Consider the following 24,681-nt stretch of genomic DNA (forward strand, 5'->3'; position numbering starts at 1 on the left):
CCACCATGGTCCAGTCCTACTGCAGCAATCTGGTTTTGATGGAAGTCTCTGCCACATGTGACCTCTGAGGCCAATCTGCAGCCCAAGGAAAGGACACTGTATGCCACATGTAGCATCTTGTAACCTTTCCTTAGGCTGATTATACCAAGAGCAGCAGAAACAAACTGCAGTGGGAGACACTGCAGTGGGAGACACTGAACAGGAAAGTATTTGTGTGTTTTTAAAATTTTCACTTTCTTACTTACGTGCAAAGGATGGATTGGTCTTCTCTATCTAAGGAGACAATAGATAGAATAAGAATAGATACAGGCAGAATGTCTACACCGTAAGGCTTCTTGCAGAAAACAGTGGGCTAGGTCAGTGTGCTTTCAGTTTTCTCAAATTGCAAATGACCCATTTCTATGAATTGGGCCACAGAGGCCGCACACAGATGGCATCACCACATGGCTGTTCAATCACGATTAGCACACGGAATTAGCATAAGATTTTAATCACGTTAATATACATAATTTCTGCATTACAATTATTCCCTCATATTCCACAGACTGTATGATCATGTCACTGCCTCGCAGTGTGTTAGCAACATAGAAGCAGGGGATCTGATGCAATAATGATATACAAGCATCACCATCCTCCAGTCATTTATTGGCAGCTTTCTCCTTTTTAAAGCACTGTAATGAGGGAAGCCTGTACATCATGAGTGCATCACAGGCTACTAGTGCATTGGAAGTAGTGAAAAGTTTTACAAAATGACCATAGCTATACATAAATTCAAGTCAGAATGTGTATTAGCACAGCACGCTTCTCTATGGGAACAAGGTGACAAGTGAATACATCTATAAGGTGACTACATCTATAAGGAGTGAAGGAGGAAACCAGTTTAATACTAATACACAGTGCCCATTCAAATGAACGGGTAACACCTACATTGCTGTATATACCAGGAGCTATTCTTATTAGCATACCTAGACAGCAGATACAGTACAACTAGACCAGGAAAGTTCTTTAATATTTGATACCTTGCATCATGCTGCGGTAGGCAGTGTCCGTGATGGCATATATATGTGGAGGCATTTCATGTCTCTTCTTTCCTTTGTACATATCAACAATCTCTTCGGAGTAAATTGGCAAATTCTTGTATGGATTTATTACCACACAAAACAAACCAGAGTAAGTCTGCATAGTTAAAAATAAATAAAATAAATCAAAATCATGAACAACTGCATGTGAAGTCAAAGCGTCACTTTAATGTTCATTTAATGCTAGTCAACTGGGGGCTTAGTCCACCTCACCAAATTCCAAAAGGTAGGTGACTGCACACCGTGACCAAACCAGATATTTTACTATAAAACATGCAAGAAACCAATGTTAAGCCTTTCTGAAGAGAATGCCTAGTGTATACAAAATCTATAAATATGCACTTTAAAAAAAAAAATAAAATAAAATTTTATAATCAGTCTTTTCTACCAAGCATCTGGTTTGGTTACCAAGTCTTCATTGATCTCCTTTGAAAAGTTATTTCAAATACCATAATAGTAAATCAATAGTCAAGTAAGATGTGGATAAGGCAAAACTGAGAATAAAGTTAGAAAAACTCAGTTTCATTTCATTTTAAAAATTGCAACTGTATGCAATAGTTTTAAAACTATAATAAAATTTACTTACATATATTAAGCCAGAGTAATATCGCTCTTTCAGATTATGCAGGACAGATGCTTCATTCAGGCATGTCAACTCAGCCATATCTTCAACTTTGGAGAACTTAGGTGGGTTCATCTTTTGAACATCATCTTTATTGACCTTTACTTTTTTGCCATTTTCTGCTAACTCAACAATCACCTCATCTCCCACCTCTTCTTTTAGACTTGCTGCTTCAAAACCATGTTTTTCTGAGGGTACCCATACTTGCTTTTTTGCAGCCCAGTCTGCCTGAGCTAAAGGATTGTTGATTAAATTGCGATCCACATAAAGATATTTGTCTGCATCTTTTTGTGCCATGATCTTTTAGTACAGCAGCCCTGAATAAAAAATAAATAAAGTTACACATTATAAGATCGTACATTGAAAAAGTCTATAACCATATAAAGCAAAAATACTTGCAGAAACCAGAATACTCAGTAAGGTGATATTCCCAGGGAAAAACTTAACTGATTTTTTGAGGTTGAACTGTACCTCAAAATCAGCTCCAAGTTTTGATTGGAATCCAGACATGTCACACTCAGAAATATAGCTGCCATTTGGACGGTTTCACAGATGGAACATTGAGGTGTGAATAGCCCCTTACAGAGTTTTGTCAGTTCCTTAGACTAGGTTCATGTCTAAGTCATATGCAAGTGGTTACAGCTTTGATCGAAGCAAATAAAAGGCGAAAAATTCTACCAGGCAGTTATGGAAATGGAATTTCCTACAGGAAAAATTTCTGCTTCTGGTAATCCATTATTATGACAGTGAGTAGCCTATTGAAGGCTTCCAGGATTTTCATTCATTTACTTCTATTACATTCTGTGCTAGGCAGCCTGTAATAGAAGCAGTAGTATGCTTCTATTAGCATTTTGCATTAGCCTTGCAGTGTATTGAATAAGTGAGCTGTACCCCTGGTGTACCAATAACCCCTAAAGCCAGGTAAACATCAGGAACAAATTTTAATTATGGTGCCATAGCAAAAACCAAGAGGTCAGATCATCTCAGCAATCATGCCTGCTATTTGGGCATCATGCTAAAGCCAAGTTTTACCCCTGTATACACTTATCACCTATGAGTACAGGGAACATGTCTAATGCCTGGGGTATTGCAACTTATCCCATGTGCTACAGGTGAAGGAGCCAGTGGAGCTCAAGTGTGGAGACCACTGCACTCACTTCTAAGGGCTTTCCAAGATCTCCGTCCCCAGCCGTTGCAAAGCTCCCACAGCTCCATTTACACGGAACACTTAGAGGAAGTCCCGGTTCCCATGATCGGGAGGGAACCATTGGAACTCCAGCAATCAAAGTACTTTAGAGTAACTAAAACCCATGAATTTAGAGTATAAATTAGAGCGACTCCATCATCTTCATGGAGCACTATCTTTCTAGTGAAAATTAATTAATCTGGGGCTCTGTAGGTAAATAAGTGTACAGAGGGATAGCCACAAATACAACAGTAAAGCTGGGTTCACTTCTGAGTTTCATCACCAGTCAGGGATTACATACCCCATTATTCAGACAGAAGCCTGTAGGACCCCATTATAGTCTATGTGGTCTGCAGGTTACTGCATTTTAAGCAGATTGGGTTTTCCGTTTATCGGGTCCCCAAGCGGACCCTAAGAAAGGAAACCCCAACGAAGGTGTGAACTTGGCAAAAGCGTTTCACACGGTTATGCCAAGTCAAAACGTCCAATGTTCAAAATAAAGCCTAGTGGATTAAAACACGCAGTTTGAATACAGTGCATAAACTAAAACTTGATATTTTGGCTAAGAATGAAATTCAATTCTACTAAGGAATTTAGTGACCACATTTTTTCATCTTTGCTTAAATTAACAGTACAGTGATCTGGCTCAGTGAGAAGGACTCATCTGTTATAGATTTCTTCATCCAACAACCCAACTATTGACTAAAGGGAATAAACTTAGTCGTAGCCTGCCGAGGAAGCCTATAAGGAATAAGCCAGACTCCAGGTATTGAGGTCACATTTTGGATGGAAAAGAGAATTGTTCCTTAAAATAGGGGAGAGAAAAAAAAAAAATTGTAATTGTCAAGGCATACCTCAAGCCACTTTGTTTTAAACCCAGCACCAATTATTCAAAACCTTACTCTTATCAGATTTACTATCGCTCGTAACAGCAAACTAGTACAGATAGGGGCCTCTACAGATTTCATGCTACTTCTGCTTCATCAAGTTCAGAGTACAGTACATGCAAAGGCTAAAAAAGGTTTCCAAGAACCAAGGGTAACTAAGGCTTATGACCTATCCACAGGATAGGGTATCAGTATTTGATTGTTGGGTGTTAAACCCTCTAACCCCAGTCTGCAGCCCTACTTTGTTCATACAGATAGAATCAGCAGTCATATCTCTTTCTGGGTGTGTACAGATCATCAGCATTTGTTATCCTTGACTGTCACACAACCCTGTCAGTTGTAAATACATGATATGAATAACAAAGGTTAGAAACAGTTATTACTCAAGTACACAATAGTTTGTTCCAATAGGTGTAAACAGTTGTCAAGAATATCTCAATTTTGCACATTTTGAAGAACAGTCAGCCATACAAGAGTACGGTAAATAAAGGAGTTTTCCAGACAAAAAAAAAAAAAAGACTGTTAGTACTATTAATGAGATAATAAATGCACCCATATACCCTTAGCTGTGTTTTGAGTTGTTTCTTGGTGTGTCTGCGAGCTCCTGGTATCTTCTGCATTTGTTTATGCTGTATGTTCAGCTTCTTGCCATTTAACTTCCACATTAACCCCTCTCACCTTACTTCCCCCTTCCCTCTCATACAACCCCATCCTGTCTCTCTAAGCTATCTCACCCCTACTAGCTCTTCCCAACCACCGACCCCATTATATACTTCTCTCTTTCTTCTTTCCAGGTTTCTTCCTGCTCCTTTTTTGACTGCCGACATGCGCTCTTGTCCCAGCGCTGCGCAACAAACCATTTCTGCTGTGCAGCAGAGGTGGATTATCGGCTGCAGAATGCAGACCAGCGCTGGTACATGCGCCGCCAAACAGAAGAGTTGGAGCCCTCCCGCAGGAAGAAGCCTGGAAGGTATGCATGATGGAGTGAATGGGGAGGAGGGTTTAGGGAGGGAGTAGTAGTGACATTCCATTTCCAGAAATGCGGACAACCAGCAAATGTCCCAGGGATATGTGTTAATATACATTTTTGATTCATTAAGTTATTTAGAAAGTAGGGATTTGTTTTCCATTTATCTCGGACAAGCGCTCTAACTCTTGTTACACTCTGGAGCAGAATGAAACCTGACCAAAAAATAAATAAATAAATTTACTGTTGCCCATGATTTTTTTTATTCCCTTTCTTTTAATGTAGCGCGAGTATGACACAGAAGCGTTCTTTTGTCATTGGTTTCATTTTGAAATTGAAAAAAAAAAAAAAGGTTAAAGGTGTTGGCCACTGTCATAATCTTATAAGGGTGCATTCACGGAGGAAAATGGTGAGGAATTTCAGCACAAAAAAAGCCTCCCATTGATTTCAATGGTACCGCTAGCTTTTTTTATCCACTAGCGGAATTTTCACTAGAATCCCACCCAATACACAGTGACTGTAAAACTGAATTTTTTCCGCCTCAGCCAATACGAAATGTTTGCTCCATGTGTGACCGGGGCCTTGACAAACGGGAAAGAATGTCAAGGGGGGGGGGGGGGTCTGTCTGCATAAATCATCTGTGATGTTATTTATGACAGATAACCGCAGCATATATAAAAATTGGTGTGAACATCCCCTTAGTTTTCATAAATATGCCCGGGTGTACTTTCACAGATATAGTGCTTCATTAAAAAAAAAAAAAAAAAAAAAAAAAAAAAAGGAAGGAAGTGAAACTGAACAAAGTCTTTGGCAAACATTTCATTACTTGGCAAACATGCACAATGTTACAGCATTTCCGGCATCTAATTCTATGCGAAACATGGCTCGAATTGCCTTTTTTGGTCATAACAAGAACAGGTCATGCATGCCTTTCAAACAAGAAACTAAACATGCAGATGAACACTGTTTTCTAACCATCACAGCTTTCTTCAAAACAAATGTAATTTATAATAGTGCAATTTACTTTTTTAATACAACAAAAATGAACAATTTATTAGACAAACATTTATGTAACCACCAGCTACCAGCCATTATAGCCTAGAAAGTGCTGTCAGTCCAGGCAGGGATAGGTAAGGTCCAACTCTGCTGAAACCACTCAAAGGGCAGCTATTTTGTTCCTCAATCCCTTCTCCTCAATCTCTATGACAGCCACATGCAACTTGCTACAATGCTGCCCTACAATATAATAATAGTATAGATAAAAAAAAATCATGAGAAGTGCTCTCAGGTCTGAGGGTCCACCTCCAGTGCAGCACCTCTTTTGCACCTGACTTACATATTTAGACATTTTATCTTTTATCAGGGATTGTTATCCAGAAGAAATAACTGGTTTATTACTATAGTGTCATACCTATGTCTCCCTTCCCCCCACCATGCAATGTTGACTTTACTGTAAACTGACACCGCTTATGTACAGACTGTCTTTTGTCTATTACTCTTGACTAACCTGAAGGAGTTCAGGGTTTGTTTTTTTTTTTCTATATTTCATGGTTTGTTCCCTTCACCTGACTTATGAAAAAAAAAATATAAGGGCTAGTTCACACTGATTCCACACGTGCAGATTCCGTCGTGTCTTTCCGCTCCAGATTAGGCCCAAATGAATGGGCCTAGTCCAGAGAGTGCTGTCGCGAGATGGACGCCACAGCTGAATCAGCCATGGAATCCGCCTGAAGAAAGGGTAGTTCGCTTCTTTTTTTCCCGCTAGCGGGAACAAACCACTAGCGAAAAAAAGGCTAGCGGTCTACACAGACCTCTATTGCGAGGGACCGGATTTAGAGGTGGATCCACACCAAAATCCACCCCCTCTTGCCTCTAGCCCTTAGGCTTACTCGCAAAAAAATAAATAGAGTTCATAGAAGGCACAGAGGAGTAGTTGATATCTAAAGTAGTCATCCTTATGATACCATCAAAGCATTAACTACAGTGAATAAATTAACTGTGGCTTGCATGGAAGGAGAAAGTCTGCAAGGAATAAAATCAGGCTCCAGGTCAGTTCACTGAACTATATGCTTAGTTTATGTGAAACCCATCCCCTGGATAATAATACAGTGATATTATCCATGGAATGGAAAGGAAAGAAGGAAAGGAAGGAAGGAATCTCAAAAGTTGCTCATAAGTTTTTAAAGGGCTCCATCAGTCACTTTTTATCTAATCACATCCTTGCATAGCCTTTAGAAAGGCTAATTCACACCTACCGTGTTTCCCCAAAAATAAGACAGTGTCTTATATTAAATTTTGGTCCTAAAGATATGCTATGTCTTATTTTCAGGGGATGTCTTATTTTATTTTTGTGTCCTGCTGCCACCACTGCGCTACGCTGAGATGTGCTTGCTGCGCAAAGACTGTATGAAGAAAAACATTGCAGCCGGCCGAACGCTGTGTGCGGTGCTCTGTGTGCACAGGAAAGCCGGCTGCTTCTGTGATACTGCACGTTGTATCCACAGTTTCTGCTGTTGAGGAATGATCTGGGAGAGTGGACCTCTGCTGCATACGATGCTTACTGTATGCACAGCGGGCATCTCCCATCTCATCCTACAGCAGCAGGAACAGTGGATACAACATTTCGCAGCGGTGTCAGCAGCCACGGAACATCGCACACAGTGTTCAGCCGGCTGCAATGTTTTTCTTCATACAATCTTTGTGCAGAAAGATTATTGGGGGGGAGATGTCTTACTTTCGGGGGGTGCCTTATATTAGGCAATTCACCAAAACCTCTGCTATGTCTTACTTTTAGAGGATGACTTATTTTCGGGGAAACAGGGTATCTTTAGTATGTAGATTTCCTCAGTGGTTTCTGACTAGTCTGTTTTTATTCATATGCTAATGAGTTTCCAGCCAGCACAGGAAGTTCCCAGTAGCACTCGTCTCTGCTATTATCTCCTATGTGTCTCTGCAAACAGGAAGCTGAGTAATCAATCATCAGCAGCAGAAGCCTCCCATAGGAAGCAATAGCAAAGGGGGTGCATGATACATCTATACATGATACAGTCTAATTAGCATATGAATAAAAACAGACTTATTCAGAAACCACTGAGGCAATCTACATACTAAAGGTAGGTGTGAAATAGCCTTTCTAAAGGCTATGCAAGGATGTGATTAGTTAAAAATGACTTTTCCCAATGATAGGGCTCCTTTAAAAAAAAAATAAAATAAAAATGAGTCACCCAGCTCTGATTTCAACTTGAATGAATCACAAGCTTATTAAAACAAGACACCCTATAATTTGTATTTGAGTTAAATTGTAGAAGGCCACTTCTGAAACCTGTACTATACACACAGCATAGAGAAGGAAGATGACCAACTGCTTCAGGCTCCATGTTTTGTATACAGTTCAGGTATTGGAAACAGCCACCTACAGCTTGGTGCACTGTCTGGGCTGGTTGTTGGCCCTCCACTGATCAAATTTTTATTTGACGGCCTAAAACAGGGACAACCCGCAGATAAGCATGTTGTGTCTCGACCCTGTACTTTTCTTGATTGGTAGCTTATGAGTTACTAACAGACACCCTAGAAGAGAACTCCAAAACTTTTTCAGGTGTCTGGATTCTATTACCCAGTATATTAAGTTCATCTCAATTTATTTTTGAGCAATCTACTGACTATACAGAGCAACACCTTCAGACTAAGGTCCCACAAAGCTAGCCGCTGTGAAGGAGTGCTACGCAGGGGGGGGGAGGGATTGTACACCACATTCTGATTTTTTTAAAAAAAATTTGCAGTGCATCATATGGAATATTAAGTGGTACCATTACAATTGGTTCTGCAAAAATAAAATGCACATAGCGCTCTGAGCAGGGGGTTGGGCAGGGAGTCAAAACAAAAATGGCCGTGGCAGGAAGGGGATTACGTCAGAGTTTAGAGATCGTTACCATACAAGTGAGATGCATAGTACTATTAGAATAACTGCTATTAAACATTTGCGCATCTTTTTGCAGCGGGTTGTGTGAACAGAGCAAAAAAAAAAAAAACCTACAAAAATACATAAAGAGCTGCAGTAAGGAACAGCTCATGTGAGTCTGGTTTTACATACTGGCTTTTGGCATACAGTTGTGCGAATTGAAAACCTTTAGGGCTAGCTCACACAGGGGCAAGGAGGCGGATTTTGATGGCAGATTTTCAGGGGAATTCTGCTTCCATACAATGGTGGTCTATGGAGACCACTAGCGGCATGTTGCCGCTAGCAGAATAAAGAAGCAAGCTGTCCTTTCTTCAGGCGGATTCCACCTGGCAGCAGCATTCTCCGGAGTCTGCTCATTCATTTGAGCCGACTCCAGAGGGGGAAGCCGCGACGATCGTGGAAGGCGGGTTTTGACCCGAGAGTGACGCGGCTCCCCGCGTGAACGAGCCCTTAGTATACTTCACCTGCAACTTGTTATAACTTCCTTCTCCTCTTGTCTTTTGTTTGAAAACAGAACAGTTTATTGTATGCATTATTTGGATGAACTACTGTGTTTCAAGATTGTGTCAACATCTTGAAAACCTCTAGTATACTGGTCACTGCCATGCAGGTGAGACACTTCATAAGATGTGCTAGGCATTACAATAACTGCATGCCTTGAGAAAAAAAAAAAAAAGCACTGAGTAAATCCAGCCTCAGGGCTTGGCATTCGACAACAGTTTTTCAACTATACAAAAGCTTTAACATAACATGCTGCTCCTCCCAATTATAAATCTAAGGTCACCATTTTAGGAATCATACCTTACAGATTAATTAACCTTTCCTGGGCGAGTTTAAAAACCCTGCAAAACTGCAATTTTCCGACTGTTATTAAAGAGGTTGCACAGTTCCAGACCAATGTTAGGGCCCGTGCACACAGAGTAAACGCGCGCTCATTTTTGCATAATACACGTGTAAAGAATACATGTGTAAAATCAGACTCCCATTGACTTCAATGACATTTTTTACACTAGTAAAAAACGCACAAAAAGTGCTTGGCGCTTTTTTTTTTTTTTTTTTAAACACATGTAAAAAATGTAATTGAAGTCAATGGGAGTCTGATTTTTACACGTGTATTATGCAAAAATGAGCGCGCGTTTACTACGTGTGCACAGGCCCTTAAAGGCAAATTGTTAGTTTGTATAATATATAAAAAAAATTTTTTTAAAAAGTTATACAATTTTCCTATATCAATTTCTCACAGGTTTCTAGCTCTCAGCTGACATTTATTTTGCTTACTTCCAGGAGACAATGAATCCATGGTCACGTGATGACCACAGGTGCACAGCTCACTACCAGGCAGATGTCGGATTACTGTGTTGAGAATATAACAAGCTGTGCACCTATGTGTACATCTCACACAGACTGATTTTTATCCACTGAAGAAAATGGAAAAAAAAAAAAAAAAAATGACAGCAAGCAGAGATGTAAGCCACCATAAGGAATTGATACAGAGAATATAGGATAATTGTGCAACTCTATTATACATATATATGTCTCAGTATTTGCAAGAACATGGACAACCCCTTTAATTATTCACCATAAGATACCTTTATTCTTTTGTCTTTGAATATAGGGACAAAAAAAACCCCTCAGAAGTCATATGGACACCAAAATATAGTGCAAAAATAAGTACATAATTATTTTGCTTACTGAAATCAGCTGTAACACATTAGCAGCAGTTGCTGTGATATTTAAATTATCTGACTCAGCTGGTGGGTTGGGGGCTTATATTAAGCACCCTGTTATAACCATTTGGAATCAATCACATTGCAGGAGTGCTAATGGTGGGGCAGAAACCATCACACCCCTTAGATGTGGCAGTGAGGAGGAGCTATAGTCACAATCATATCGCACTCACTGATGGCACCAATCCCATCATGCACTAGTTTGAGTGAACACCCACCTGACCTTGTTATAAGTCATGGAAAACAACGCAAAATCATTGTGTCCCGATTAGCATGCGCAGTACGCTCGCAAACTGCCATTGCTAAAAAATGGCGCCGAAGCCTGCGCAGTAGCGCTCTGGAAGGAACCACCACTATGCAGGCGCAGGATTTGAAGCCATCACGCCGGAAGAGGAGGGCGCTGAAGACGTGGAAGAGCCAGGACCAGAGGGCGTCGCTGCAATAAGAAAGAAGAGGTAGGCGTGCCAGAAGAGGATGTCGGATCGTGAATCACCGCTCATGTTCAGGTATGATTTACATATATGTTTTTGTAGCTTTATTTTAAAACGGGACAGGGGGTTAAAATAACATTAGCAGTGCCTGAACAGCCTTTTTAAAGGCTATTCACACATATGTGGGGCTCATACAGCAAAATGTTGCTGATAGAGCCCCTTTAATGGTAGTAGATTCAGAGACCCCCAATCTGCATCAGTTCCCAATGTAAAGAACATGGCTAGTGCTCTCATTGAGGGTCAGACATTGACATCAAACAATTGTAGTGTGAGCCCACACTGTGATAAAACAGGGGTTAATAAGCCTAACAATATATTATCACATCGCTGTTAAATCTTAACCCCCTTTCCACCATAGGCAATTATTGAATGATTGGGGGGGGGGGGGGAAGACACTCTATAGTGACCTTTTTATTGGGATTCTCGATCATGGGCAGAAGACAGACACAATAACGGACAGTAACCGATGGCTATCAGTTACTGTCTGTTATAAGACCTAGACTTCAAATATTATATATATATATATATATATATATATATATATATATATATACACACATACACACACTAAAATGTTTTTACCATTTGGGAAACATTATGTCTAAGTTTGTAAACTCGGTATTATTGGACACAGTGATACCTAAAGTCCATGTGTTTCAATTTATTTTTAATATATATGCTCTAGAGAAAGATTAGAATTAAAAAAAAAATAAATTTATATATATATATATATATATATATATATATATATATATATATATATATATATATATATATAAACACAAAATCAGATTGGTGGAACCAGCAGCCAGCCCCCCTCCCCCTTAACCAACATGGATCAAATGGCTTAGGGCTGCGTCCAATCCATACAGTACATGAGATGGAAGCCGATAGCCCTTTAGGCTGAGGCCCACATCGCAGTTTTTTTTCATTGCAGATTTTGCTGCGGTTTTTGATCCAAAGCCAGAAGTGGATTGAGTAGAAGAGAGAAGTGTAAGAGCGTCATATACATTTCCCATTCCTCTTGTAACCATTCTTGGCTTTGGCTCAAAAAAACACAGCAAAGTCTGCAACACAAAAAGCTGCATTTCTGCAAAATGGAGCCTCAGCCTTACAATGAATAGTGGCTAAGTGCTGAGTGACAGTGCCCAGGGAGGGTGCATTTAAATCTTGATAAACTAAAAGAACACAATATACCTGTAGGTGCTATTACAGACCTGCGTTATTTACTTGTGGTTTGTTTGTTTTTTATTTTATCAGTGTTTGGCTCTATTCACATCTGTGTAAAGTATACAAAAAAAAAAAAAAAAAAAAAAAAAAAAAGGTAGCGCGAATCCGTTGGAGAAAGTATTTAATCCAAGTCAGTTTAAACAAAATTTGCGTGTACAAAGTTTAAATGCTACCAGTCTTCAGACAACTTAGTCTTAATTATAGATCACAAGATTCTGGACCAAAATGTAATGCACTTCAAAAAAATTCCTTCTTTCTGCCTGAGTAAAGTCTCTAGAGATCCTGCAACTAGGAGTTTCAGTTCCATCCTTTACTAGGGAAGTCCCATCCATAGCTGCAAGACTGCTTCACAGTGAGTAGAGGCAAGGCTCTTTTCTGAATGTAGATGTGGGGCTGATTCTCCTCACACATCTGCAAACTCTTTGTTGCTTCTCACACAGAAATGAACATTCAGCATCTCACAGCTAAGGCCCGGTACCATCTGCGTTCAGTATTCCATTCATGGAGTCTGCTTGGGGACCAGGCCTTATAAAGCAAGAAGTCTTCTATGCATTTGTATCTGGCTGCAATTTCTGAATCTCTACAAATGGGATATTACAGTATTTACAGGCAGCACACAACTTTCCAGACTGCTCAGGATTGCCCCTTTTCCTGTGTCAGGGATCTGTTTACCTGGATTGTGCCTGCACATGTATTTGCCCTATGATTGCATTTCAGTATTTCTGGATCTCCTATGTGATGGTAACAGGCTGTTCTCAACTATTAGACTGCTATTATACAGTTATTCCTTGCAGAATTACACAGACTGCTGCTTATTGAACAAGTCCACTGGAAGACAAAAGTAAAACGTGCTGCAGCCACTGTATGATTATTACCAGCAGACAAACTGGTATGATTGCATATATATATATATATATATATATATATATATATATATATATATAATGTTATTTCAACTTTACATGAAAATTCACCTATCCTTATCCTAAGTATAATCTCGCCAATGCAATAAGGGCTAGAGGTCACCTAGAATTACACATCTAGAAAAGCTTCACGGCAGCATGCCCTAGAGATTAGCTATATCAAGATTTAGTCAAGAAAAAGACTCTGGTTATACCCTTACTACTGCATTCTTGACATTCCTATGTCATGACAAATGAAGCAAATCCCTCCAAAAGCAAACTGATTACTTCCCTCAGGTTTAGATTTTGCAATCACATGTATTACCCATAGAAAGCTGATCAGTAACAGTAATTTTGTTTGCATTGTGTAACTGATATGTAATTAAAATGAGCAATTATGGAATATTAATGGCAACCCCAGGCCTTACTTCCCTGCAGTTATCTATACATTTTTTCATAAACCAATAGGCAAACATAAGACACACTGAATGCAGACTGCAAGCTGCAGAATAGCTGCATTTGCCAGTGCAGATTTTGCTGTAAGCTTTTTTGAGCCAAAGCCAAGAATTGATTCAAAATGAATGGGAAAAAATAAAGCACTTATGTTTCTACTTAATGCAATTTGAATTTGGCTCAAAAAGTCCACTGCAAAAGCTGTAACATAAAATTTAACTTTTCTACAACATGATGTGGCATTTTCTTCACTTTGGTAAATACACAAAATAAGGCCCCAATACAAAATGGAGAGAGAAAAAAAAAAACTTGCAAAAAGGAAAAAAAAGTTACTGAAGGAACCCTTAGGATCAGGGCTCGTTCACATCTGCGCCCGGTCTCCGTTCTGCAGGTTTCCTGCACAAAACAGAGGCAGGAGTGAGAATGGGTGAGAAAGCTGTTCGGCTGTGAGCAGCGGTGAGCGTTTTATGCTCTCCGCCGCAAAACCGGTTTTTTTTTTAAAATCCGGACACAGTCGGACATGCAGTACTCTGTGTCTGGATTTAAAAAACGGTTTTGCAGCGGACCGCCGCTCACGGCCTGTGGTTTCGGTCGTCTTGTATGCAGAAGACAGAAACCACAGAACAGAGTGCCGAACGCAGGTGTGAACCTAGCATCAGGTTACACGAAGCAAATTGCTAGACTACACCATAATGCATGGCATTTTTTCCTGCATAGTTTTTCACAGAAAATATGCAGGGTTTTCCTCTACAGACTTTCTGCCCCTTTTATACCAAATTCAGAAAGCACCAGCATTTCTATAGGTATAATTGATTAAAACTACCGTATATACTTGAGTATAAGCTTTTCAGCACAGTTTTTAAGCTGAAAAAGCCCTCCTCGGCTTATACTCAAGTCAGGGTCCACAGAGCATAGAGACCTGCAAGGACCTGAATAAATTAAAGGAAGGGGAAGGTCCTTTAGTGCTACTGCTCTGTGATTGACTTGTCATGTAGGTCACGTGACTGATGTCAATGGCTATTATGTGAAGGATTAATTTTGTCTTCTAGAAGTTGTCTGTTGTATCGAGGAGAGAAAGCTACAGTAAAGTGAAAGTAAAACAAACCGTTACCTGTTAGGGTTACTATTCCTAGTAATGTCAGGCATTTAGGGTTATTAATTTAGTTTCAGTAACTCCATGTGCCTCACATTAATAGCAGTTAACCCCATCATGTCCCTCATATTAACCCCTGTGTGCCCCATATAAGTGTTACTAATATGCGAGACACATGGGGGTACTAATAAAGGACCTCAATTATGAAGATGCCTAATTATTACCTCCATATGTCCCACATATTAGTAACTTATGTGAGGCACACAGGGGCTTAATGTGAGGGAGATGATGGGGTTAACTGCTATTACTATGAGGCACATGGAGTTACTAAGCTGTAATGCAAATGACCAGACTATCTGCAATGGTGGATTCCCCCCTCCCCCCCAGGCTTATACTCGAGTCAATAAGTTTTCCCAATATTTTGTGGTAAAACTAGTGGACTCAGCTTATACTTAAGTATATATGGTATATAAATTTGGTATCCCTTTCAAAGACATACTGATCGGGAAAAATGTACATGGTGAGCCCTATATGAGGCTCACCATCTACATTAAAAAAAAAAAAAAAAAAAAAAAAAAAAAAAAAAAAAAAATTTGGTTTCCCCAGAATAATACCAAAACATAGAAAACAGATAACGTCATTTTGGCTGCACAGTGAATGCCATAAAAACGAAACCCATAAGAAAGTTGCACAAATGCACTCTCTTCAGATCCACCCCTTCCAGATTTTTTTTTTTTCCAGTTTCCTAATACATTGTACAGAATTTAATGGTAGCATCATGAAGAAAAAAAAAAAAAAAAAAAAAATTGTCCTGCAAACATTAAGGCCTCATATAACTCAGAACGTAATTATAAATAGGTTATGGGGTTTGGAAGGGGAGAAGAGTCAAAAACGAAAGTCAAAAAATGCCTGCGGTGGGAAGGGGTTAATCATCAGAACAACAGACATGAGCACTAATAAAACACACTATAAGAGATTTAGAATTTACTGTGGGTTCCTTTTAACTGGTTTCAAGGATCTGGCTTAAAGGGGTATTCCGATCTACATAATTTTTTAATTTGTAGATTAAAAGTTAAACATTTTTGCAAATGTAAGTAATTAAAAATTCTGCAGAGTTTTAAAGATTTTCTCTAACTTTCTTAGTGGCGAGACTGTCACCACTAAGAGAGTTAGAGAAAATCTTTATCTTGATCGGTTGCCATGGATACTACCACCAATGCAGAAACTTTCTAAGGTCAGTCATGATTTCTTCATTGTGGCCGGGATATCTTCTTATACATGTAGTGTCTCTGCCTGATATCCCAGGTACAATAAGAAAAATCATAACTGGGTTCCTGACAAGTCCCCGACCATAGAAAGTTTCTGCATTAGTGGTCGTATCCATGGCAACGATCAAGATAACAGACTGTCACCACTAAGAAAGTTAGAGAAAATCTTTAAAACTCTGCAGAATTTTTAATTACTTATACTTGCAAAAATGTTTAACTTAATTATCTACAAATATAGATATGATTATGTACATGGGAATACCCCTTTAAATGGTGTATTTGCTAACTTCTAGTTTTACTAACATATATACACTCAAGTATAAGCCTAAATTTTTTTTATTTTTTTTTATGGGGGGAGGGGGGGGGGGTTATGACCAGCCGCAATAGTAATGTATAGAATCTCCCATAAAATAGTGAAAAAAAAAAAAAAAAAAAAAAGCTTTAAAAAACAAAATGTTCTAAGTCACTCCTTTCCCTGGAATACATATAGAATTAGAAAATTACTGTGAAAAAAATACACATTAGGTATCCCTGTGTCTGAAAGTGCCCGGTCTACTGAATATAGGATGTCTGCAGGGGTTAACAGGAGCGCTGCAGATACCCTATATTCAGCCAGGCTGAATTCCAAGTGGGGGGGGGGGGGGGGGGGAGAAAAAAAAACAAAAAAAAAAAACCCACAAAACTCAGTCCTCAAGCTCAGGGAAGGGACAGACAGAAAAACAAAAACACCCCTTCCCCAGCACCCAGCCACTACTGCACCCAAAAACTCAGACCATTTTATTTTTTTAAATTTTCCAGTATCTTCTGCATTTCACCCCCCTAGGCTTATACTAGAGTCAATAAGTTTTCACATTTTGTAGAAAAATTAGGGGTCTCGGCTTATATTCGAGTATATACGGTAAGTTGATTGACCATTTCCCAGAACTGCTGCTGGGGGACACTGTTGACCTCAAGGCTCCAGAGAGTATGGGCAAGTTCAACTGATAATAAATGACTTAATTTCCTGGCCACCTGTCACATGATGCCAATGCAGGGCAGAAGAATGGGTCTATCAGAAGGAAGTCTCGAGCCGGGGAATATGCAGAAAGAACGAGCAGGATGCTTATTTTTCAGCTTCCTGCTGCGATCTCTGACTCCTATTGCAAACAATGGGAGGAAGAATCTAGATCAGGGGTAGGGAACCTTGGCTCTCCAGCTGTTGCAAAACTACAATTCCCAGCATGCATATTTGCTCTGCTGTTCTTGGACTTCCCATGGAAGTGAATAGAGCTTGTTGGGAGTTGTAGTTTCACAGCAGCTCAAGTGCCAAGGTTCCCTATCCCTGAACTTACCCCAAGGCCCCACATTGCAGAAACACAGCTTTTTTTGTTGCAGATTTTGTTGTGGTTTTTTTGAGCCAAAGTCAGGAGTGGCTACAAAAGGAGTGGGAGATATACAGGAAGTTCTTATACTTAACCCTTCTGCTCAATCCACTAATGGCTTTGGTTCAAAAAACACAATCTGCAAAAAAAAAAAAAAGCTGCATTTGCGCAATGTGGGGCTTCAGCCTAAAGGGGTCACTCCATACATGCTAGATTTTAAGCCTTGGCAGGCAGAGCCCTCTATCCCAGCAGACCAGTCAGCCTCTTTTAAAGGCAGGTTCAGAGAATCATTAATGTCCATTGCTCTCAGTCATAGTAAGCATTTTTTCCATTTTTTTGAACTTTTCTGACAGTAAGAAAAATGCTCAACATCCAGGACTCTTCTCTTTCAAGAGTAAAGAAACATGAAGTTTGTCATGAATTTCACATCTGCATTAATAGGAACAAAGGTGAGAAAAGAACCCTGCCAGTTAATGAGTTTGAACATTGTAGTGCATCGTTCTTGTGCTTTCTGTACATAAATCCATCAGTTTCACCACTACACAGAAAAGAGCAGGTACCTGCTCCATTCTTTGTATATCAGATGCTGAAAACAGCTAATTGATGGAGGTGCCAGAAGTCAAACTCCCTCACACCTGATACTAATGGCCCATCCTTCAATATTTTTCACCCAGAAAACCCTTTTAAGTTTAAAACCTCTAGTCACTTTTCAAACAGATTGGACATGTATCCAACTAAGGATACCATGAGAAGGAAGGGGGGGGGGGGGGTGAGAAAACAAAAAAAAAAACAAAAACAAAAAAACACACAATCCAGGATCCATGAAAGATGCATTTCAGCTGTATCATTACTGACCATGTGGTAACAGCAAAACCATGCAGCCAGAAGTCACACATTTGGGTTTCATTTTACTAATAAGTGAAAGCAACAGCAGCCCAAGGATCGATAGCAGCAGCATAAGATAGGTCACCCCAAATCAGAGGTTTTCAATTTAAAGGGATTCTACCATTAAAAAAAAAAAAAAAAAAAAAAAAAAAAAAAAAAAAAAACTTTTTTCCTAGGTAAGACATCAGAATAGCCTTTAGAAAGGCTATTCGTCTCCTACCTTTGGAAGTGATCTCCGCTGCGCCGTTCGTTTGAAATACCGGTTTGTACCGGTATGCTAATTAGTTCTCTCGCAGCGATGGGGGCATCCCCCAGCACAGTAGATGCGATGGGGGCGTTCCCATTGCTGCTCGAAAACCGACTCCAGCGCCGCCTGTCTTCTTCTGCATCCTCCCCTTCCTTCTTTGGCTTGACATCGGACGCCGGCGAAGTTCGCCGAACAAAGCCCTACTGCGCAGGTGTCAGACGTCCAGCTGAAGAAGGAAGGGAGGATGCAGAAGAAGACAGGCAGCGCTGGAGTTGGTTTTTGAGCAGAAATGGGGACGCCCCCATTGCATCTCCTGTGCTGGGGGATGCCCCCATCGCTGCGAGAGAACTAATTAGCATACCGGTCCAAACGAACGGCGCGGCGGAAATCACTTCCAAATAGCCTTTCTAAATGCTATTCCGACATGTTACTTAGAAAAAAAAAAAAAAAAAAAAGTTTTTTAAGGGTAGAATCCCTTTAAAGTGATCCTTTCACTACCTCCACCAACTCCTTTTTGTATTAGTAAATAAGTGCCACACTGACGTAGTTCATGGGGTTTCCCCCTCCCTCCCCGAGCAAATGATGCTGTTAGGGTATGTTCATTTCAATGGGAGTCATTCGCTGCTTTTTTTTTTTTTTTTGCACACGATTTTTTTTTTTTTTTTTCAGAAAAAAGCAGTATGCCTTTTTTCATGCAGATTCCATGGCTGAGTCAGCCATGGCATCCTAGGTCTAATCAGGAGTGGGATGCCAATGCAGGGCATCCTGTTACGGGTAGCCGCGCCAAAAAGCCACACAGCGGAAAAGGTTTCCGCCATGTGAACTTTCCCTTAGTCAGTAGTCATTTTCATTAGGCTCTGTACCGTCATGTAGGTAGTCCTGAACAAACAGTTTAGAGCCTAAAGGAACATGAATGATTGATTTGGAATGGTAAGGGCTACAGAGGGGGGAGTGCCAGAAGGCCTCATTAGGGAGAGAGTGTACAGGGACATTACCTCTTCTGATGCATGCAGAAACCTCTCACAGCCAGCACCCTGCTCTGCACTGATGAGGAGAAAAAGCCTCAGAATAGCTGTCTGTGAACGGGAACCTATTACTTATTGAGGGGTTGTACTGGCTTGGCTATTCCCAAATTATACCCTTCGGGCTTTCCTGAAACCCAGGCACTGGGAGTTACCTTCCAAAGGTGGTGCTAGGAGCAAGTTTCCCTTTCACCAATAAGGACTTAATTGCACTTACCCGGCTGTGCCTACTGAAGCAGGCAAAGAGTTATTCACACAACAGTTTCAGCCATGAAACTCATTCCATATATTGGCTGAATTTAATGGCCTGCCCCTTATGCTAGAACTGGAACTCCTAGTATAATAGTTATCGACTATAATCACTATGAAACAGTAAGTCACTAGGAGGCATTTACTCCTAGCAGCAGAAAACCATTAAGCTAGGAGTTCCTCTCCCACCAGGAGGCCTGTAAATCCAGCCAAAACACTGGCAAGTTTCAAAACTGAAACTTGGTCATGTGAATGAGACCTTAAGAGTTGATGGAAGTAGTGAAATGTCATCTTTAACAACCATTATGTACAGCTTTAGCTACATAGTAACTTGTGCTATGCATTAAAGAAAAATAAATTGTAATGTTAAATGCATCAATGAATAGCAAGTTACTATACTGTACACAAGTATGCTACAGGCCATTAAAGAGGACCTTTCACCACATGCGGTTTTATATACCGCTAGAAAGCAGAGTACAGCGCACTTCGGCTTTCATGTTCTGTGCCCCGGGTGAAGAGATATCTGTGCCGGTCCCGTAGCTTTTCACCGTCAGAAGAGAATTTCTGACAGCCAGTCAGGAACACCCTTCCTCACAGTAGCGCCATGCATCAGAGTTCTGGGTCTAAATTAGATCGGACTCGTTCAGTTGCGGCGTTTTACATCAACGAGTACCAGCAGCTCACCATCATAGCCAGACTGGGAGCTGCAGTTATTACTGCACTTTTTTGTTTTGACTATCCATATACCACTATCCATATACTGTGGTAGGCAGAATAGGACTCCTGACGAAGCTGATTATTCAGGGGAAACGCGTTGAACTTTATTTTTTTTCATCAAATACATTGTTTTGTTCAGAATACCTACCTAGCTATCTCATTGATTATATTGCATGTGAGGCATTTTAAATTATCTGAGGTTTATCAGAACCTAGGGTCATTAGCTGACCCATAATAATACCGTGGCAGGGCAATACATCTGTGCTGGTATCTGGTTCCTTTTCATCAGCACAATCATACAAATTATCTAGGATAGTTTTATCTATATCTGTGGTATAGAATATCAACAGCATATTGAGCCTTGGCTACAGTCAGCAGTAATTTATCCATATTGGGGCAGTGAGACCAGATGTATTTATATCGCCTTATTTATGTGAAACCTTCATTGATATATGTAATGCTCATAGCTTACTCGCCCCTCTTTTCAGATGGAGGGAGTGATGGTCAATATAGTGGATGTTATGTGAACTATAGTGCAATGATACACCTAGAGGAGAGGAAGACACCTATTTACTCTCTCTAGGAGATATAGACCTCATTTAATTGGGGGTTATTATTTTGCCTTTAGAAATGTGTCACTCACCTTTTTGTCACGTGGATGTATGGACATCCTACCAACGTTTATGAATTTTAACATTTTATTAAAAGTTATGCTTTAATAGCCAATCATCAATTTTTGAATACAGAGTCTGGAATTACACACGTGACTAGAGCTCAATCAGCAGTCTAAGGCCGGGTTGACGGGGTATTTTGGACCAGAAATTGACATGGGGGCCACCTCAGATTCCAGTCCAAAAAAAACCAGCCACGACTGGATGCCAATGCCGTGCACTGGCATCCAGTCACGGCACTCCGCTCCAGATTAGGCCCAAATGAATGGGCCTAGTCGGGAGGGAGTGTCTTCAGGCAGATGTCCGCAAGGCTGATTTTCCACCTCCCATGGACTTGCATTGATTTTTTTTCAGGCGGAAAACACCTGAAGAATGGACATGTCTCTTTCTTCCGTTAGCGGAAATAAATTAGAAGCGGATTCCATAGGACTGTATGGTGAGGGGGGTTTTTTTGGATGAGGATTTTCAGGCGGATTCCGCCTCAAAATCCTAACCAAAAAATCTCTGTGGAAACTCAGACTAAGGGGGGGCGTCACTTGTGAGGTCCTGTGTCCTTTCCTTTTGGCCACAGCAGTCACTTCCACCAAAACAAAACCCTGGAGCAGCAGGAATGGGAGACACTGGAGCACCAGGGGACAGGAGAGTTTGTCAACCAAGTTTTTATTACAATTTAGTATAAAAGTACAAACTTTGGGAAAAAAAACAAGGGAGTGTTAATCAGAAAATAAAAAGTTAGAGGCATAAAACGCCTTACAAAAAAAAATTATATATAAAAATCTATTTTACAGACAGAAAAACAGACCAGTCACACTAACGAAGCAAGAAAGTTGCAATTAAAGGGACTTTCCCATGAACTGATGCATTACCAACACTGATTGCATCAGAACACTGCAAATGGGGATACTAGTGCTTTTACTAATCAACACAATCACGTTTAAGATCAGTTGCCCACAAAACTGGGAATGCAGTTTTAGAGTTGTATACAGGCTGCAATTCAAGAGTACAAAAACTTTCTATGTAGATTCACCCTACAGACAGTAAAATGTGTACAGGGTGTATAAGAGTAAGACTCATACAGGACTGGAAACTATGCATGAAGGACTTTAGATACAAATATCTAAGACCACCCCTCCCCCCTGAAAATCAATAAATAAAAATCTGGTTTCCTTGAATAAATGTAAAGCTAAAGATATCTGAAATATTATATATTACTTGATTCCAAAATTAAAACTATTATATAGAATTACTTTGTGGTAACAAAAACAAATGCAGCCTGAGAAGACATACATGTAACTGGAGGCATCTGCACTTCTAAGTTGGGTGTGGCAACTTACTCTGTATGAAAGTTACTCAGAGGAAGTCACTAAACGGAGCAAGAATAGTCCTAAGAAACAACTATGACCAGAAACAGAATGGCTATAAAGTAACATTATACAGTCACTAAACGACCAAGACAACATTGTATAACGCCAGTACTGCTCAAACAGATTAGTGGGCAGACAGGTAAGAATACATTTCAGCAGAATCACTTCTTGCCTTGGGAAGTCACAGAAAGTACAAGCCTATTAGATAACAGTCCCACAAACCTGAGCCTTCTAACGCGCCCTCCGTAAGATCACTCACTAAAGGTGACTGGGAAGACGGATCATTCGCACTAACACCAACGCCCTTTCTCCTAACTAAGGGGGTGTGGGATACTTGAGGATTCGTCCCACTTCTGAGTTACCTAAGGTGTGTGAGAAAACAGAACAAGTCCCGAGGAGATCCGATCTTGAAAGCTCAACAATAAGGGCTAGTTCACACGTGGGCAAAGGGGAGGTTTTTGACAGCGGAATTCGCTTCAAAAACCTCTCCTTTAACATGGTGGTCTATGTAGACCACTAGCTTTTTTTTTCCTCCTAGCGTTTTCCGCCTGAAGAAGCGACATGACCTTTCTTCAGGCGGAAAACGCCTGAAGAATTGCATAGAAGTGAATGGGAGGCGAAAACCGCGCGGTAAAAAACCGCGCGGTTTTTTGCACACAAAAACCGCGCGGTTTTTTGCAAAAAACCGCGCGGTTTTCGCCTGCAGTTTCTATAGCACATATAGGAAAAAAAACCCTAGCGAAAACCGCTAGCGAAAACCGCGTCAAAAACCTCGTCAAAAACCGCGCGGAATGCAAAAAACAGCGTCAAAAAAACTCCTCGAGGTTTTTTACCTCGCACAAATAAGCTAGGCGGTTTTCACGTGTGAACTGACCCTAAAGGAAGTGGCTTTTGCACACGAACGTGCGTCACAGGATGAAGTTTATGTTTTTATGCGGGAGACAATACTATTATATGACCTTACTAGGGTAAAAGCCAAGGGCGGATGTGAACAGGGGTCTGGCGACATCGAGCGTCTAACTGCAGTGTAATAAGAGCAGTGCACAGATCGCGCTTTATTACTACGCGCAGGTAATATGTAGTTGCCGAACTCAGCAGAGACTTCCAGAAGCAGAAAGACTCCACTGTGCACCCGCCTGCAACCCGGAAATAAAGTTCTACCCTGATATCAAGTGAGCTGACTGAATCAGGAACCAGGTTCCTTTGTATCTTGCACACAGCTCTGCAGCGCTCCGGCTGTCAGCAAAGGACACGCAGACAGCCCCATCTAGGAGTGGTCACTTCCACTCGTCATCGCCAACAGACTGCAGCGTGCTTTACTTACAACGGGACCTTGCACACACAACAGCAAGGTAGAGCCTGTAACGGGTCACAGCGACACAAGTATGACAACCACAGCACACGAAAGTCCAAAGAGGTCTCCGCAAACTGTACCCCAACTTATAAATGCGGCAGGAAAGGCGCTCATCACTCACACAACAGTGTGCAGACAGCTGCTTACCGTACCTGAGGGCAAGTCGTCCGGCAACAGAGAAAAAACGAACGAACAATGGAATTCAGAATAGTTAACGCTGAACTTTCCAACGCGTTCCGTATCTTACGGCCACCTCTAGAGGAGCCGGGGACCAACTAACACCCACCGGCAGCGGAGGTTTGAACCAGGGAGGTGGCCGGTAGATCACGCCTACCACATGGGTGTGGCTCATGAGCAGGCGGGAAAGGGCGTGGTCAGTTCACCTTAGCCGTCCAATCGCTCGTCAGAGATAAGATACTTTTGCGCGTTTCTGACTTGCAGTGAGATGATTTATTTAGTGAAGGCTGTGATAAGTGGAGCGAAGGTAGAAAAGTATGGACTACAATGAGGAAATCTCTGACTGCAAGAAAACGTTCTAATCAGCAGCTTAAAAATCTGAAGTGTTAGCAAAACTGTAATAAATTTACTTGAGAGATTTTTTTCCTTTCATCCTACTCTAGGTTCACACTTGAATCTGACAAACCGTTTAAAAAAAAAAAATGCACTGGCCCGAAAAGTATTCCAAACGGTTACACAGTGGATACCTAAATCTGTCTTTAAAGGGGTTGTCCCATCACAAGGATCCTATCTATACTGCTTAATAATGTGAATGTAAGGGGGCGTTCACACTACCGTCTGTGCCCGACAGGTAGTATCTGCTCCTAGTGTCCGCTCAAAATCTGTCACGGACATTAGGAGCGGACACTAGCTGTGTCCGTGACACTTGTCATTCATTTCAATGGGCATCAGGTGCGTTCTTTTGCACTCCGTGCCCGTCCTTCCCTGTCC

At 40.8% G+C, this 24,681-nt stretch overlaps 1 protein-coding gene across 2 annotated transcripts in view; it reads right to left on the reverse strand.

The window, feature by feature from the left end:
• Window positions 1–24,068, reverse strand: part of MYH9 (myosin heavy chain 9) — a 77,544-nt gene extending 53,476 nt beyond the window's left edge. The window contains exons 1-4 of one of the 2 annotated variants that reach the window (XM_075286439.1): window positions 23,886–24,068; window positions 1,666–2,018; window positions 1,020–1,176; window positions 246–273 (exon numbers count right to left, since the gene is read on the reverse strand). In XM_075286439.1, the coding sequence (XP_075142540.1) occupies window positions 246–273; window positions 1,020–1,176; window positions 1,666–1,998 (518 nt within the window). In that variant the 5' untranslated portion in view covers window positions 1,999–2,018; window positions 23,886–24,068. The remainder of the gene's footprint in view (window positions 1–245; window positions 274–1,019; window positions 1,177–1,665; window positions 2,019–23,885) is intronic. The other variant, XM_075286437.1, reaches the window with a different exon arrangement.
• Window positions 24,069–24,681: the final 613 nt, after the last annotated feature.

The sequence above is a fragment of the Leptodactylus fuscus genome, chromosome 9 (assembly GCF_031893055.1).
Source record: "Leptodactylus fuscus isolate aLepFus1 chromosome 9, aLepFus1.hap2, whole genome shotgun sequence".
Classification (NCBI taxonomy): Eukaryota; Metazoa; Chordata; class Amphibia; order Anura; family Leptodactylidae; genus Leptodactylus; species Leptodactylus fuscus.